This window comes from Loxodonta africana, chromosome 19 (genome assembly GCF_030014295.1).
Source record: "Loxodonta africana isolate mLoxAfr1 chromosome 19, mLoxAfr1.hap2, whole genome shotgun sequence".
NCBI lineage: Eukaryota > Metazoa > Chordata > Mammalia > Proboscidea > Elephantidae > Loxodonta > Loxodonta africana.
In genome coordinates, this window is record NC_087360.1 from 76,192,768 (window position 1) to 76,210,168 (window position 17,401).

Genomic DNA, 17,401 nt, shown 5'->3' on the forward strand with positions numbered 1-17,401 from the left:
GGACCGGGCGGCAGGCTGCGGGGCGGCTCCCCGCGTCCCAGAGCCGTTATTTATGAGTGGGGTGCGGGCGGAAGGAGCCATGCCGAGACCCCAGACCGCAGCGCGGAGCGCGGAGGGAGACGAGGCGGCGCGCCCCAGGGGTCGCTCTCGCTCGACCCCGCAGTCCCGCGCGACTTCTCGCGAGGCTTCGGCGGCCCCTCCCCCGCCCCGCGCCCCCGGCGCCCGCGGCTCCCGCTATGGCTGCGCTGCGGAGGCTCCTGTGGCCGCCGCCCCGGCTCCCGCCTCCGCTGTCCCCTCAGTGGCCCCTTCCCAGGCCTTGGGGGTGGCCTGCGGGGGTGGCCTCGAGCCCCGCGGGCCGGCCCTTCTCCTGCCGGGAGGAGGACGAGGGCGCCGTGGCGGCGGCGGCGTGGAGGCGGCGGCGGCGCTGGGGCGAGCTGAGCATCGCGGCGGCGGCCGGCGGGGGGCTAGTGGGCCTCGTGTGCTACCAGCTCTACGGGGACCCCCGGGCCGCACCCCCGCCGGCGCCCGGACGCCCCTCCGACAGCCCGACGGGAGAGCCCGAGGCCGCGCCCCGCGCCCGGGGGCTGCTCCCCATCCCGGTCGCCGCTGCCAAGGAGACGGTATGTGCGTGAGCGCGTGCGCGCGCCGGCCGGCCGCAGGGGCCGCCGAGGGGCCGGCGCCAGGTGCCCCGCTCCAGGTGCCCCACCTGCGCGGGGAGGGGTGGCGGACGTGTGACCCCCGCGCGGGCTCCCCGTGCCACCCGGGCTCCCCGTGCCACCCGGGCTCCCCGTCCACCCGCGCGGGCTCCCAGTGCCACCCGGGGTCACCGTGCCGCCCGGGGTCACCGTGCCACCCGCGCGGGCTCCCCGTGCCACCGGACGTTGTCGCAGTGTGCGCTCTGTGGCTGCGGGCGGGGAGCCCCTGTGAGCGAGCGGGACCTTGTCGGCTTGGCAGCTCAGGGTTCGTGTACCCAGGTGCTGGGGAGGCTGTGGGTGATGTTGCTGCCATGGATGCGTCAGGACGTTGAAGGTCGTTGCAGGCATCACCTTTAAACCAAACCCCCAGCAACAAAAACCTAAACCAACAAAAATCTGACTCTCAAAAGAATGTTTAGGGCTTGGTGAGCAGAAAGTGGAAGAGGGCTGCAGAAGCCAGAGAAAGAAACCCCCAGGCCGAGCCCATACTAGTAGAGTTGATTCCTACTCATAGCGACCCTACAGGACAGAGTAGAACTGTCCCATAAAGTTTCCAAGGAGCGCCTAGTGGATTTGAATTGCTGACCTTTGGTTAGCAGTGCAGCCCTTAACCACTGTGCCACCAGGGTTTCCCCAGGCTGAGTAGGGGGCAGCGAGTAGTCTAGGCGGCCCAGTGCAGAAGAATGAGTTTGGAAACGGTGATTTTAGGTTGCAAAAGCCACTACACTGTGTCCCAAGACAGGAAATGCCAAAACTCTGTCGCCTCCTTGTCATAGGTCAGAAGAATTGAAGATGTCACTTGGAAAAGAGAAAGAAAATTTGCTGAAAACAGATCTCTGCTTCCTGCTCCCTTGAGAGACTAGACGACTGTGAAAAATTTAGATGACAGTAATTTATAAAAGAGAGACAGCTATTCTGTTTTGAAATGTTAATGAAGCTTATTTAGCCTGTGTTCTTTGCCCGGAGACACAGTGGTGATCTGATCTAAGTGCCTAAGTTCTTCAGGTTGAGGTCGTCAATGCATTTAGGTCAGAGAATCTGCATTATGGACCTTCTAGCTGCAAATCACAAGCACAGAGCATAAAGCACTTTTACACCAAACCAAACCTGTTGCTGACAGGTCAGTTTCAACTCATAGTTGCCCTACTGGACAGAGTGGAACTGCCCCATGGGGTTTCCAAGGAGCAGCTGTTGAATTCAAACTGCCAGCATTGTGGTTAGCAGCCTGAGCTCTTAACCACTGTGCCCCCAGGGCTCCACTTTTTTTACAGTGAATACTTCAAATACTTCCTAGCGCCCCTAACCTTTATCCTCCCCACCCTACCTGCCCCCCGTACACACACACTTTGTGGCTTAAAACTCTTTGCTGTCAAGTGGATTTTGATTCATGGCAACCCCATGTGTGTCAGAGTAGAACTGTGTGCTCCGTAGGGTTTTTAGTGGCTAGTTTTTCAGAAGTAGATCTCCAGACCTTCCCTAGGTGCCCCTGGGTGGACTTGAAGTCCAGCGTGTTAACCATTTGCACGACTTTGGGAGAAGAATAGCATTAAACACGGGTCCAGATCAACTATAGTTGTTGCAGCGTGCGCTCTGTGTCGGCCGCTGGGAAGCCCCTGTGAGCGGGACCTTGTAGGCCTGGCAGCTCCGGGTTCGTGTACCCAGGTGATGGGGAAGCTGTAGGTGACGCTGCTGCCATTGGTGCATCAGGACTTCAGAGGTCGCTGCAGGCATCACCTTTAAACCAAACCCTCAGCAACAAAATCCTGAACCAACGAACAAACAAAAACCTGAGTCTCAGGAGAATGTCCAGGGCTTGGTGAGCAGAAAGTGGAGGAGGGCTGCAGAAGCCAGAGAAAGAACCCCCGGCTGAGCCCGTACCTGTCCAGTTGATTCTGACCGAGCCACCCTGCGGACAGAGTAGAACTGCCCCGTAAAGTTTCCAGGGAGCGCCTTTCAACTGTAGTTGATCTGGGTGCAGATGAGCAAGATAGGAAACATTAAAGGAGTATTTTATTTTCTTCTTTAAAATTAATTTTATTTTTACAGATGAGAGACAGCATCTTGAGCATTTCATGCACCCTCTCAATGCCTGTTTCCTCATCTGTAAAGTGGGCCCGTGATGCCTTCCTCATAGGGCGTTCTGAAATTTAAGGGAGTTAGTTAATGCATTTAAAACAGAATAGCAGCCGGATTAACTTCCTAGGGCTGGCGTAACAAAATGCCACAAAGTGGGTGGCTTTAAACAATATAAATTTATTGGCTAGTAGTCAAAATTCAGGGTGTTGGCAGGGCCACTTCCTCTCCGAAAGGTCTAGGGGGAATCCCTTCCTTCCTTACCTCTTCCAGCTTCTGGTATCCCCATGTGCTCCTTGGCTTGGAGCCGCAGCCTAAGTCTCTTCTCTCATGGCCTTTTTTCTCCTTTGTGTGTCTCTTCTCTTTTATAGGGACATCACTCAGATTAGATTAGGACCCATTCTACTTCAGTATGACCTCATGTTAACTGCTCACATCTCCAGAGACCCTGTTTCAGCAAGGTCATGTTCACAGGGGTTAGGACTTCAACATATGTTTTTTGGGAACACAGTTCAGGACAGTACTCCTGAAATGTAGTTAGCATTCAGTAAATTGTAGGTTTCTTTTATGCCTTTATTTTACTTATTTATCACCTATTATTTAAACCTGTTGTTGTTGAGTCGATTGTGACACTATGGTACAGAGTAGAACCGCCCCACGGGGTTTCCAAGGCTGTAAGTCCTAAATGTGAAGCAGACTGCCACATCTTTCTCCCAGGGAGCGGCTTGTGGGTTCACACCACCAGCCTCTCAGTTAGCAGCTGATCACTTAACCACTGTGCCACCAGAGCTCCTTAGTAAATTATTTATTTGCTTAGATTATTATTGCTTTTTTTTTTATAAAAATCATTGTCATCTGACTAAAGTCTCTGTCTCTTCCTTCGAGAGTCTCAGTTTTACATTCTGATTGTTACTCCTTTTGTGTACAATCTTTTTTTCCCCTTCTGAAAGCTTTTATGAGCTCTTTATCCTTGGTGGTTGAAAATTTCACAATAATGAGCCTTGGTGTCAGCATTTTTTCATTTCTCATATTAGGCACTTGCGGGTCCTTTCAATACGGAAATTCACATCAAAACGTGCTGTGTAATTTTTTATATTGTTTCTTCGAAGATTTCCTCATCTCCATTTTCTCTCTTCTCTTTTTCTGGAACTTACCAGTTTGAAATTAAACCTCTTGGCAGATCCTGTCATATTCTAATCTTTCTGATACTCCAGTTCTTTTGTCTTTTGTTCCTTCCTTTGTTTTTATGGGCAATAATCTCTTTATTTTGCAGCTCTCCTGATTTTTAATTTCAGCTGTCTTGGTGCTTTGAACAACTGTCTTTCATCCTCTGACATGCATGTGTTTTAAACATTCTGTTTTGTTTCATGGCTGCTGTGTATACAGGGCAATTCTACTCTGTCCTATGGGGTTGCTATAAGTTGGAATTGGCTCGACGGCAGTGGTTTTTTTTTTTTTTTTTTTTTAATGTATTCTTTTGGAGTTGCTGAGTTTGGGTTTAGTTTATCCATATTTGAGAGAAGAGCCCTGGTGGCCCAATGGTTAAGTGCTTAGCTGCTAACTGAAATTACAGCCTGAGAGGCCCTAGGGGCAGGCCTCCTCTGTCCTGTAAGGTAGCTGTGAGTCAGCATCGACTGTGTGGCACACACACTACCATATTTGAGAGCCACTGAGAAGCTCTTTGTACGTGAGCATGGCTTAATATTCATTTGGTGATTGGGCTTTTCATCGGAATGGCATCCGAAGGTCAGTATTTTATAGTCTTTTTCTCTGGTGCCATTGGGCTTCTCCCAAGAATGGGAGAGGTGGAAGGAACAGTAATCTTTTGGATGCAGGTGCCCAAGTGTGACAGCTTGTGTGCTGGGGGCAGCTGATGACGTACATACATATGGCTGACTAATCCTCTCTTCAGCGCCAGCCTCTACTCTGCCTCCATAGCACCTGTCTTTTCAAGTTCTTAGCCTTTCTGGGGTTCCGTTCAGCAAATTAGCTTACTTTTGTAGGGTCTCCTCCCCCGCCACAGTGCCCAGGTAGTGCCTCTGCTTCCCTAACTCAGTTACTACTCTTCCGTCTCTTCAATTTTGTAAAAATTTGATAAATTCTCTTGTGTGTTTTTGTCTCTCCTCCTTTTCCTTTTCTTAAGCCTTGTGTGTTTATACCTTTTTTATTTTTTTACCGGGATTTTAATGTAGTTAGGGGAGGAAGGAAGGAGCCCTGGTGCACAGTGGTTAAGGGCTCGGCTGCTAACTGAAAGGTCAGTGGTTTGAACCCACTGGCAACTCCTGGGGAGAAAGATGTGGCAGTCAGCTTTCGTAAACATTACAGCTAGGAAACCCTGTGGGGCAGTTCTGCTCTGTCTTATAGGGTTGCTGTGAGTTGGAATCGATGGGGTTTTTTTTGTTTGTTTGTTTTTGTTTTTTTTTTTGGTTAGAGGAGGAAGAGGTTGAGAGACACTCCCGGGGTCGGTCTGCCATATTTCAGAGGTACGGTTTCAAACCCATGCTACTGCTGCATTTATCATGGTTACTGGTTTCCCAGAAGTCGTGTCAGTGATTACTTTTGACGTTTAAAATTACAGCTGAGTTTTTGATTTATAAAGTCTCTCTAGATAGCATATTATCCTGAACATAAGCCTGGCATATAAATTAGCCTATAGGTGCTGTAAGAATAATTTGGGAGTGATAAGCAATACCCTAGATAAATATATTTCTGTTATCATAGCCTTGAAGTTTCTTGTTCTTGTAAAGATGTTGGCTCTCAATTTTCTCCAGAAGGCCATCCCACCTCCATAGGTTTGTTAAAATGTCTCTGCTTACGCTGTACCCCGAGATAATGGCTTTTTTTAAAATAAATATTTGTTAGCTGTCTTCTCTGCTTGTGTTAGCCCTTTAAGGAGAGGCAATGTGTTGGTTAGTTTGGGTCACTTTTGCATCTTCATTGCACGGTATAGGGCCTAGCCCTCGTAAAAAAACAAAACCTTGCCATCAAGTCGATTCTGACTCATAGTGACCCTGTAGGACAGAGTAGGACTGCCCCATAGGGTTTCCAAGGTGCAGTTGGTAGATGTGAACTGCTGACCTTTTTGGTTAGTAGCTGAACTCCTCACCATTACACCACCAGGACTGCAGACACCCATTGCCATCGAGTTGGTTCCGACTCATAGTAGCAATCCTATAGGACAGAGTAGAGTATTTGTTTAATGAGTAAGCCTGTCCTCATTGCATGGGGTATACACATTGAAATGGCACAGCCACATTCTGTGAGAATTTGTGGTGTAATATTTTGTTCAGTTAAAGTAGTTATTTATAGCATTAGAATTGGGAAAATTTCAGTCAGGGTCAAAATTCCAGGGAGGCCAAGTCGTGTGACACTGCATTTATTTTAATTGTGCAAATTTGCTTGCCAAAATTTTCAGTAAACCATTGCCTTGAACTTTATGGGTATTATAAGGAGATGTTGACAGGGTTCTCTTTAGAACCTTACAGTTTTGGCTTTAAAGCAGTATTTTAATTTCTGGAAAAACTTTTTGTTCTAGAAATGCCTTCCTGTTTCAGGTCCAGAAAAAAAAAAAATTATTAGATTGCTTAACAAACTTTAACCCAGAATATTATTTATTATTTAGAACATGTCATCTAATTATGAGTTACTCATTTTAAGAAGCTTCAAGCAAGTTAAAGCAACTTAGTTCAGAGTTCAGAGTAGAAAATAAATTAGAACAATATTTGTATCTGTTTTGTATCTTCATAGACATTTTTAAGTTTCTTTTACTCTGTCTTTTTCCAACCTTATTTTCCTACACCCCTTTTTAAGGCAGCCTATCTTGAGATGTGAGGTTAGACTTAACTCTTTTCCAGAATGTTGAAGAATTTGCCAGATCTGTAAATGGGTAAAGTCCTACTTTTTTAAATGGTGAGGGAAGTCATGTAGATGTGAAATTGAAGATAGCTTAATTCTTTGTACATAAAATTGGTAGTAAGTTAACCTAGGCAGTACCCTCTTTTGGGCTCTTGCATTACGCTGTGACAGATATGTCTACCAGATTTTATCCACATGGCCTGACCCTCTTTAGAAATAGAGTCACATAAAACAATTTGAGTGTATAGTTTTTTTTCCTAAGTAAATCAGAGTAAAATCTGGGTGAATTTGGAAAACAAGTATTTCCTTTTTTTGGTTACATCAAACCTGGGGTTGTGAAAATGCGTGCACCTTTTGTTGGGGTTGAAATGAAAGCTAGTTACAACACTTTGTGGATGTCCTTTTATTCAAATTCACACTGGGCATCAGGACATGAAACTGTCACAATCTTGAACTTGAAAAGAAATCTTTGTCTGTAATTCTCTTCCACGACTTGGAAATTGTCAAACACTGCACAGCAGCCAATTTGAATACATGTGTATAACGTTTTTATTCTGTTTTATTTTCTTGGTCTATGTAATCTCACCTTAAAAAATAACATAAAAGACATCGAGTTGCACTCTGCATCCCACTTTGAATTGTGGCACCTGGGGTCCTAAATGCCAACAAGCAGCCATCTAAAATACATTAATTGGTCTCAACCCACCGGGAGCAAAGGCAAAGGAAGAACACCAAGGTCACACGACAACTAAGAACCCAAGAGACAGAAAGGGCCACTTGAACCAGAGACCTACAATATCCTGAGACCAGAAGAACTAGTTGGTGCCCGGCCACAATCGATGTCTGCCCTGTCAGGGAACACAACAGACAACTCCTGAGGGAGCAGGAGACCAATGGGATGCAGACCCCAAATTCTCATTAAAAGACCACACCTAATGGTATGATTGCGACTAGAGGAATCCCAGAGACAATGCTCCCCAGAACTTCTGATGGCACAGGACAGGAACCATCCCCGAAGACAAATCATCAGGCATGAAAAGGACTGGTCAGTGGGGGGGGAGAGATACTGATGAAGAGTGAGCTAATTAAATCAGGTGGACACGGGAGAGTGTGTTGGCAACTCTTGACTGGAGGGGGGATGGGAAGATAGAGAGAGAGGGAAGAAGGTAAAATTGGCACGAAACGAGAGACTGTAAGGGCTGACTCAATAGGGGGAGAGCAAGTGGGAGAAGGGAGTAAGATGTATGTAAACCTACATTGTGACAGACTGATTGGAATGGTAAATGTTCACTTGAAGCTTAATAAAAATTTAAAAAAAATAAAAATAAAAAAAGACATCGAGTTGTATTTTGAATTGGAATTCAGGTGGATAGTCTTTGGGTTTAATGTGACTTCCTAATTGGTTCTCACATGTAAATTTGTTCATACATTTTGATGTAAACTGTTTATGAGTACTAAGTACAATGTAGCTGCCTTCTTATATATTGAATATATAATTTATCCGTAATAGTTTCTGAGAAGTGGTTGCAGTATTCTACCCAAAGGTTTAAAGAGATATTTGAGATCATTTACATGATTATATTAACTTTAGACTTTTTAAGCTTCTTTGAAGGTTTTTTCACCCTGCACATTATAGCACATAAAACTTTGTATCTCATGAGATTTTTATAAATTCTTACCGAATGACCAATGAATGAATTCTAAATCTAGAAATAAATTACAATTATTTTTAATATTGTATGCCTTCAGAAATCTTGCTTTCACAAAATTATCCACACAAATTTTACATGACTTTATAGAGATCAGCCCATTGGCTTCTCTTTTCTGTGAAACAGGAAGTGACATGATGATCTAAGAGCAAGATGATAAAAATTTATGGATTCTCTCTGAAAGATTTGTGGAGAATGGAGGATTGAAATAGCTGCTATAAAAAACTAGAAAACCGTGAGATTTTTGAATTCAGCAATGTTTTATGTTTGCAAGGTTAAATATGAGTTTTTGAATGATAAAATGAATTTTTAACTTGCACATGAAATGCAGTTTTTCAACAAATATTTTTACATGGGTACAACTTTTGCCATTCGAATATTTAAATTATTTACGGATTCCTTTTTTTAGAGATGTATAAACCTTAGCAATCTGATCTAATTAGTACTTTTTTACTCATGATGTAATATTTAACTTAAAAAGGAAATATGCCAAACTCATAATAAAAAAAAAAGACACATATTTTACTCTCTTTATGTAAACTTGATGAGCAAGTTAAAGTGGAGAATATCATTTCTCACTCATCTTCTGTTACTGTTGTGCCAAACAGAATTGGGGTAACTTTATTTTGTGCAATTCAAACACTCTTGTGATGGACAAAATGTGTTTTAAAAAATCAGACACACTCTATTTATAGCATTATCTATTTAACATCAAAGAAAACAGCCATTTGTGTAGTACACAGGATTTCTTAGATATATTATTTTCTTCCCCTTTTTTAAGTAAACCATTACCCCTTTATTTTCTTATGTATTGACATGTAAGTTAAGTAGAACGTGAAACTAGTGCTATGTCATTTAATTGGGTAGCATAGAAAATATTTGCTCATTAAAGGGTTATTTTTCCAAATTAAAAAATTGTCTTCTGCTTTTTTCCTCATTTACCAAATTGCCTTTTAACCATTTTATTATTCAACTCTATGTACAATTTAAGATAAAGAAGTATATATAAAAGGAATTTCAAATTCTTCCATTTTTCTTGTGTTCCATTAAGGATGATATCTATCAAGTTGATACTTTTAAGGATTGACTAAGTGAGGTATTTGGACCAGCCCTTCTCCTGGAAGAAATATATTTGATGGTTCAAACTATTTGCAACAATTCAAAGTGAATTTGTTGTAACTGGCTTCTCTTCAGGTCAGAAAACTACAGAGAGCTACAACTGGTCCTTGTAGATTATGTCCAATTTAAGCTAATTTCCAGGCTGTTTTGTTCAAATAGGATTGTCTGAACTTCTTCCAACCACTTTAAACTTACTCATCTGAGATGGGATGTGATTTGTAATTCTCCACACGCATGTGTGTGCATTCATTCATTGCCCCAGGAGATTCAGAAAGATTCTGAGATACGAACACCAAGCTTAATGACAGGTCATAAGGACAGTAATAGGCAGATTCTGGACTAGGGTTTGTGGTAAATGGAGATCCATGTGACCTGAAATTTTCCTGCTTTCCTGATTCACTGTTGTTACATGGGTGCTTACAGACTGCTTTCTATTCAAATAGGGGTCACACTGGGACTGTATGTTCTCATTGCAAAAAATACAGCCTTAGTGAACTTTTGGTCCAGTCCTGAGTAGATACACAATCACATATTCTGCCATGTTCTCCTTTGATCTTCCAGCCCTGGTGACTAAAACCAGAACCCACTGCTGTCAAGTCAATTCCGAGTCATACTGAGTGACCCTATAGGGTTTCCAAGGCTGTAAATCTTTATGGAAGCAGACTGCCACATCTTTATCCTGTGGAGTGGCTAGTGGATTCAAAGTGCTGACCTTCTGGTTAGCAGCTGAGTTCTTTAACCACTGCGCCACCAGGGCTCCCAACCATTTAAGTCTTTTGTAACACAGACTTACCCAGTGCCATTGAGTCGATTCCGACTCATAGCGACCCTATAGGGCAGAGTAGAACTGCCCCATAGAGTTTCCACGGAGCGCCTGGTGGATTCGAACTGCCAACTCTTTGGTTAGCAGTCGTAGCACTTAACCACTACGCCACCAGGGTTTCCAACACAGACTTAAAAAATAAAAATCAAAACATCCTATTTGGGAAGTAAGTTTAAAATCTATACTGCATACTTTGTGAGTCAAAGGTACAAATACTGGATGCTCCTGTAAACTAAACAGAATACTATCAAAAAGAGTATAAATCACCAAATAATTTAAAACTAGAGTTTTATTCGGAAGTATTATAGTACTCTTTAAAATTTTTATATAACCTTAGGCAAATAGGGGCATTTTTCAAGATTCCTGCCATTTGCTAGCAGATTACAGAAGGGCAGCACTTTGTGTCTTTGTCTTCTGCCCACACCCTCACCTAGCAGAATTTTGAACACTGATCTTCAGTAGAATGGTGAAACTTGGAAGATCACCCAGCAGAATTTTGAACACTGATCTTCAGTAGAATGGTGAAACTTGGAAGATCACCCAGCAGAGTTTTGAACACTGATCTTCAGTAGAATGGTGAAAGTTGGAAGAACATGAAGAAGTGAACGCTAGCAAGGGATTATCTAAATACCAGGCATCATCTGATTAAAGAGAAGTAGAAGTTACTCAGGTGGTAGGGGTGTGTTGTTTGACTTTAGGCTGGTAGAGGGGCTCTAGAAATATGTCTCCACCATATTTTGGTAATATGTCTTATTTAAGAACAATTATCTTTGCATCTATAGGAAAAAAGCTGTTCTTTAACAGTACTGTGTAATTTAAGTAGGACTCCCTGGGTGGCCCAAATGGTTTAGCAGTGGACTGCTAGCTGAAAGGTTGGTGGCTCAAACCCACCCAGAGGCACCTTGGAGGACAGCCCTGGCAATCGGCTTCCTGAAGGTCACAGCCTGCAAACACGTGGAATGGACTAGACAGCGACTAACAACACAATTCAAGTATCAACAGCTGTGTTTTCTTAACTGTAGGCCAGTAGAGTGGCTCCCTTGAGAGTTTTTTTTCTTTGAAAGAACAAGGCACCAGGGGACAGAAAGAGAGGTCATGGGTATCCTAGAAAAATTGAAGCGACTATGGTATAACCACTGAGCCACTCACAACACTGCATCCTAGTCCTAAAGTGATCTTGTTCTTCACATAATTGTTTAGTTTATACTTGGGAAAATGAGAGCCTTCCTCGCTTCCCTTTCTCTGATCTACTGCCTCTGCAGCAGCTCCCTGTCCATTTCTGTTTATGACTACCCTCTGCCACAGCTTTAATCTCAGAAATTAAAGAGATTATGGAAATAGTGTGGGTTGAAATAAGTGAAAGCCAGGTGCAGTTGACTTGGAGCCAGGAAATCCAAGTCAAGATAATGATACTGCCTTTATTTACCAGTGCTCATTTTGTTGAGCATTTATGATATATTGGACACCAAAATAAGTGTTGAGCCTACGTAGTTGAAATGAGACATGAGCCCTGTCCTCAGGGAGTTTGCATTCTATGATCTTGGACACATTATTTTATCTCTGGACCTCAGAAAAAGTTGAACTAGATGACTCCCAAAATCATCTCAGCTAAATTAAAAATGACTTAAACATGAGACATTTGAGGGGTTGGTTCTTTCACTGGTGCGGTGATGAACTCTAGGAACCGGACGCTTTCCATCTTTCTGCTCTGCCTTGTCAGCAGGGTCTGCCCCTGTGTTTGTGAGGTGCTTGCAGCAGTTCCAGATGTCACCTACAAATACAGTGATATTCAGCAAAAAAGAAGGGCGTTTTATCCCAGATGGCACCTTTTATTTGGCTGGTAAACCTTTCCCATAACTTCCACACCAGTGGGGTGCTCTTTGATACCACTGGCCAGTATTGGGTCATATGCCTGTTCGTGAACGGTTTATTTCAGGGGGAATGAGACCACCATGATTGGCCTACTCCCTAGAACTTGGATGGAGGTAACTGAGCACATGGGAGGGCAAAGTCATAAAGAAAATAGGGGAGAAACATCATAACATGGATGAATCTGGAAGGCATTATGCTGAGTGAAATTAGTCACAAAATGACAAATATTGTAGGAAACCACTATTACAAGAACTCAAGAAAAGGTTTAAACATGGAAGAAAAACATTGTTTGATGGTTACGAGGGTGAGGAGGGAGGGAGAGGGGAATTCACTAACTAGATAGTAGACAAGAATTATTTTAGGGGAAGCAAAGGACAACACACAGTACAGGGAAAGTCAGCACAGCTGGACTAAAGCAATAGCTAAGAAGTTTCCTGAACACGGCCAAACACTTTGAGGGACAGTGTAGCAGAGACAGGGGTCTAGGGACCATGGTTTCAAGGGACATCTAGGTCAACTGGCATAACAGTTTATTAAGAAAATGTTCTGCATCCCACTTTGGTGAGTGGTGTCTGGGGTCTTAAAAGGTAGTGAGCGGCTATCTGAGATGCATCAATTGGTCCCATTCCACCTGGAGCAAAGGAGAATTGAAGAACACCAGACGCACAAGGAAAATATTAGTCCAAGAGACAAAAAGAGCCACATAAACCAGAGACTCCATCAGCCTGAGACCAGAAGAACTAGATGGTGCCCAGCTACCACCAATGACCGCCCTGACAGGGAACACAACAGAGAGTTCCTGATGGAGCAGCAGAAAAGTGGGGTGCAGAACTCAAATTCTAGTAAAAAGACCAGACTTAATGGTCTAAGTGAGACTGTAGGAACCCCAGAAGACATGGCCCCCAGACTGTTAACCCAGAACTAAAACCATTCCTAAAGCCATCTCTTCAGACAAAGAAAAGACTAGACTATAAGACAAAATGACACTGGTGAAGCATGTGCTTCTTAGTTCAAGTGGACACACGAGACTAAATGGGCAGCTCCTGTCCAGAGGCGAGATAAGAAGGCAGAAAGGGGCGGGAGCTGGTAAAGTGGACGCGGGAAATCCAGGGTGGAAAGGAGGAATGTGCAGTCACATTATAGGGAGAGCAACTAGGGTCACATAACAACGTTGGTGTAAATTTTTGTATGAGAAACTAACTTGAGCTGTAAACTTTCACCTAAAGTACAATTAAAAAAAAAAACTGGGGCTCTGCTGCTAAGAAAGGAAAAGCAGGTGTAATAACAGCTTGGGTGAGTTGTCTGATCTCTTCCAGCCCCACAATAGTGGAGGAGAACCAAGATCAACAGCCCAAGGCTGATTCCTATGAGGTGGAGGTCTGACACGCCTCCTCTCTCACCATCTCTACTGGTTTTGACACCAGCTGCCCCTCCCCCACTACTGGGTTCAATAATTCATTGCAGTGGCCACACAGAACTCAGACCATACTCACAATTATGGGGTTTATTAGGGAAGTAAGAGTTACGATTCAGGCTCAAGAACACTCAGGATACAATTCTTCCATTAGGATAGCCCCTCCTCAGCTGTGCTCACAGGCAGGCCTCTCACTGGCCCTCAATCTCTGCCCAAAGGCACTCAGCTTTCTCTCTCCATGGGCCAGGAAGCCCAATGAGCTGTCTCCTGCTGCCAGGTCTCCTTCCTTGGTGGTGGTAGGCTCCTCCTCTCTGCTCTGGGATTGGCTCTCTTATAAAGCAAAACCGACCAATCCCCTTGGTAGGCCACAATTACCCTATCACACAATCACCTGGGCAGGAGTTACAAGCCCAAGGCTAGAAAGGCCACACACAAAAGTAATTTGTGGCATTGCAGCAGGGAAGGTCACTGGATAGCAACCAAAAGTGAATCACACCCTCTTCCCCCAAATTTTGTAGATTCCCTTCTTACAGTAAATATACTTTGAGCATCTGCCGATTGTGACAGTACATATTAGAAAAAGCATTGTATAGATGAATTGTTTTTATGCTTAGGCTGATTAGAAAGCCACATATAAAAATCTCTTCCACTGGGACTCACTTGTGCTGTTTCTCCCTCAGTTCATTCCAGATAGAGTCGTATCAAATCAGTGAGATGAAACATCTTTTTCCGCATAGAGAGCCCCATCACTTCTCCTGAGCAAAGAGTGACTGTTTACCGGGTTCAAATATAGTTGATCTGATAATGATGTAGTCAATAGGTAAGTCAGACAGGGTTTTATGAGCAGAGTGGACAGAACTTTTTTTTTTCTTGATATAATACTGTGTTTTTAGTGAAGGTTTACACAGCAGTTTAGGTTCCCATTCACCAATTTCTACACAAGTTGTTCAGTGATGTTAGTTACATGCTTCACAATGAGTACTATTTTATGTTTTATTAATAAAGAAATGAAAAAATACAAACCTAAAGAGTACGGTATAAAAAGTAATATTCAGCTGCAGCTAGTAAAGGCCTGGGATACGCTAGGGTTTAAACGTAAAAGAAGTCTCAAGATAGAACATCTAGAACTGGATCATCAAATTAGGGATTCAGACGCCGTTTATCTCACTGCTCCACCGTTCTCGTGCCTGGCTTCCTTCTTAGGAACGTTTTATGGTCCATCCATTAGAACTTAAGCCATTACATCTTCCTTACAGGGTGGAAGAGATACGATGGCGAAAAGGCTGTCCCTTATAGCTGAGTCAGCAGCTCTTACATCGTCTCCCAGGAAGTCTCATAAAAGATTTCTGTTTACATTTCACCACTCAAAACTAGTCAGAAATGGCCCCAATCTAACTACAGGGAAGCCTGAGAAATGTCATCTTTATTTTGTGTGGCAAGGTGCCTAGCTAAAAATCAGGATTTTGTTTCTAAGGTAAATGGTGAATGAATAATAAGAGCCATTGATCAGTCTCTGTTAGGTGAAGTATATTGTTTGGGAAAATGGTTTTTAATTGAAAATACTGTACTCAAATTATGGGATAGCCATTCAGTAAGATAAATAGCTTAGACTTCAGGCTGTAATAGTGCAGCATACTACATTATATGTTATAAAAATCTTTTTAAAGTTCTTTTAAATATCACACTTAACGAGAAATTGTTAGCAGGCAAGAATAAAGAAGGAACTAATGGCCAGACCACTGTGAGAGTTGCAGCTTACTTGGGGAAGGGGCAGGGTTATTATTCGTGGAATTCTAGGGTCTTGGATTTTAATGCTCATGTGGGAACAGGAAACAAAACCTTGAGAAGTTGGAACTGAGGCACCACCTGTCTTAAACTGGAATCCTCATCAAAAAAATGCATTAGAAAAAATCCCCCATCGTCACAGGGTTGATGACAAGGATACTTGAAGATCTCTTCTTGGGCTCTAGGTGGAAAAAGGACTCTACTGAGAGTGAATAAACATGGTCTCACACCACCTCATGTGGATTCAGAGTTAGACTTCATATTACCCAAGCAGAGAAATAGCCTGAGGTTCCCGACAGGAAGAAATGTAAAATTTCCCTAGAGGGAAATGCCGATAACATTGACCATTTGTGATTCTTATAGGTAAGATCTAGCTGAGGATGCCAAAATTTAAAGAAAATACATGAAATTCTATGAACAAGAGTCAGCAAACTAAATGATTAGACTCCTAACAAGTTTGATAATAGGACAGTATAATGGTGACGCAGTGGTTAAGAACTTGGCTGCTAACCAAAAGGTTGGCAGTTTGAATCCACAAGCCGCTCCTTGGAAATCCTGTGGGGCAGTTCTACTCTGTCCTGTAGAGTCACTATGAGTTGGAATCAACTCTATGGAAGTGGATTTATAAATTGAGTATATTCAAAATTATTAAAGACATAATGGAAACTCAGTATGAAAAACAGGCACATTTCAATAAAGAATCAAATAGAACTTCTAGAAGTATAAAATAGTTGGGGGAAAAACTTAGTGGATAGATTAAACAGTATATGTGTGATACAGTAAATTACCTAATATGGCCCTTCTAGCTGTAGTCTTTGTAACTCACACCAAATGACTGGATGGGACTATGCAAGTGAGGTAATTGTGGCCCACCAAGGCGATATGATAGCTTGCTAATAATGTAAGTGAGGTCCATGGCACTCGTGCAGGTGGGACCATGGAAATAAGATGTATGGCACCCTAACGAGGGGATTGGATAGATTTACTATCTTGCTAGGCTTAAAGGGAGACACGGAGAGAAAAAGGGAGGAGCTGTAACACGGAAGACAGTGAGAGATGGCAGTGCAGTAGTAACAAGAGTGACAGCACAAGATGGCAGGAACCAGGAGATTGGCACGAGGTGGCAGCAAGGCTGCAGCAGGGCCCAGTGGCAGAGGGCAAGAAGAAGTTGTCCTGATGAGTAACTGTGTCCTGAGTTGTTCCTGTTACTTCCAAGTTGATACCAATTCCGAGTTGTACCCTTTTACTTCCCTAATAAACTACTTAACTGTAGGTACAATTCATGAGCTCTATGAGATGTTGCTGTGGATTACCAAACCCAAAGAGAAGAGAGGAAGTACTTGATGATGAAATGGTAAAGCAGTTTGGAAAAGTTGGACATTTGGGACATCTCTAACCTCCTCCTCATAGGAATCAGCTTTGTGCTGATCCTTGTAAAAGAAATTATTCATTTAGTTGGTGTAAGAATTGTGGGGTTTTCTGCAACAGCCCAGACTCATTGGAATATATGGTTTTGGAAAAAGGGATAAACGGGAGAATGAAAAACCTTTGATTTCTGGATGGGATAAAAAACACCCGTGGATTGAAGCAGCTGTTGTGTTGCAATCAGTTACCCAAGGCAAGAGCTATTCGTGGGAAGTAGGAGTGATGGATCTAACTCCTGAGGAATTGGCTAGTTGGATGCACAAGGAAATACAGAGTGATAAGGAAAGGGCGAGACCTACAATTCCTTGGTGGCTGTTTCAGTAATAGCGCAGTGGTGGAGGAAAAAGAATGTAGGGGCGGAATATAGCACTGAACCAAGCCCAGATCAGTCCAGTCAGAGGTATGACTGCTAGTCTCAGAGCTGACCTGGAAGGGAAAAGTCATGTCGGAACAACAGGAAGTACCCCTGTGACCACTGACACCAAGAAGGTAGTCCTGGAGGGGAACGAGCAAAATCAAGAAACTATTGAAACCAGGGGATATAGTGTGAAGAAGTTGCTTCAGTTTGGAAATCGGTTACTAAAATGGATTGTGAGAGTAACTAATTTAGGGCCTGTGTCTTTAGTTTTGA

General features: G+C 43.4%; 1 protein-coding gene across 10 annotated transcripts in view; it reads left to right on the top strand.

Annotated features, from left to right (window-relative positions):
* The first annotated feature begins 236 nt into the window (after positions 1–236).
* The window catches only part of MICU3 (mitochondrial calcium uptake family member 3), a 101,744-nt gene continuing 84,579 nt past the window's right edge, over positions 237–17,401 (top strand). For all 10 annotated transcript variants that reach the window (XM_064272874.1, XM_064272882.1, XM_064272877.1 and 7 more), the window contains exon 1: positions 237–620. In XM_064272874.1, the coding sequence (XP_064128944.1) occupies positions 237–620 (384 nt within the window). The remainder of the gene's footprint in view (positions 621–17,401) is intronic.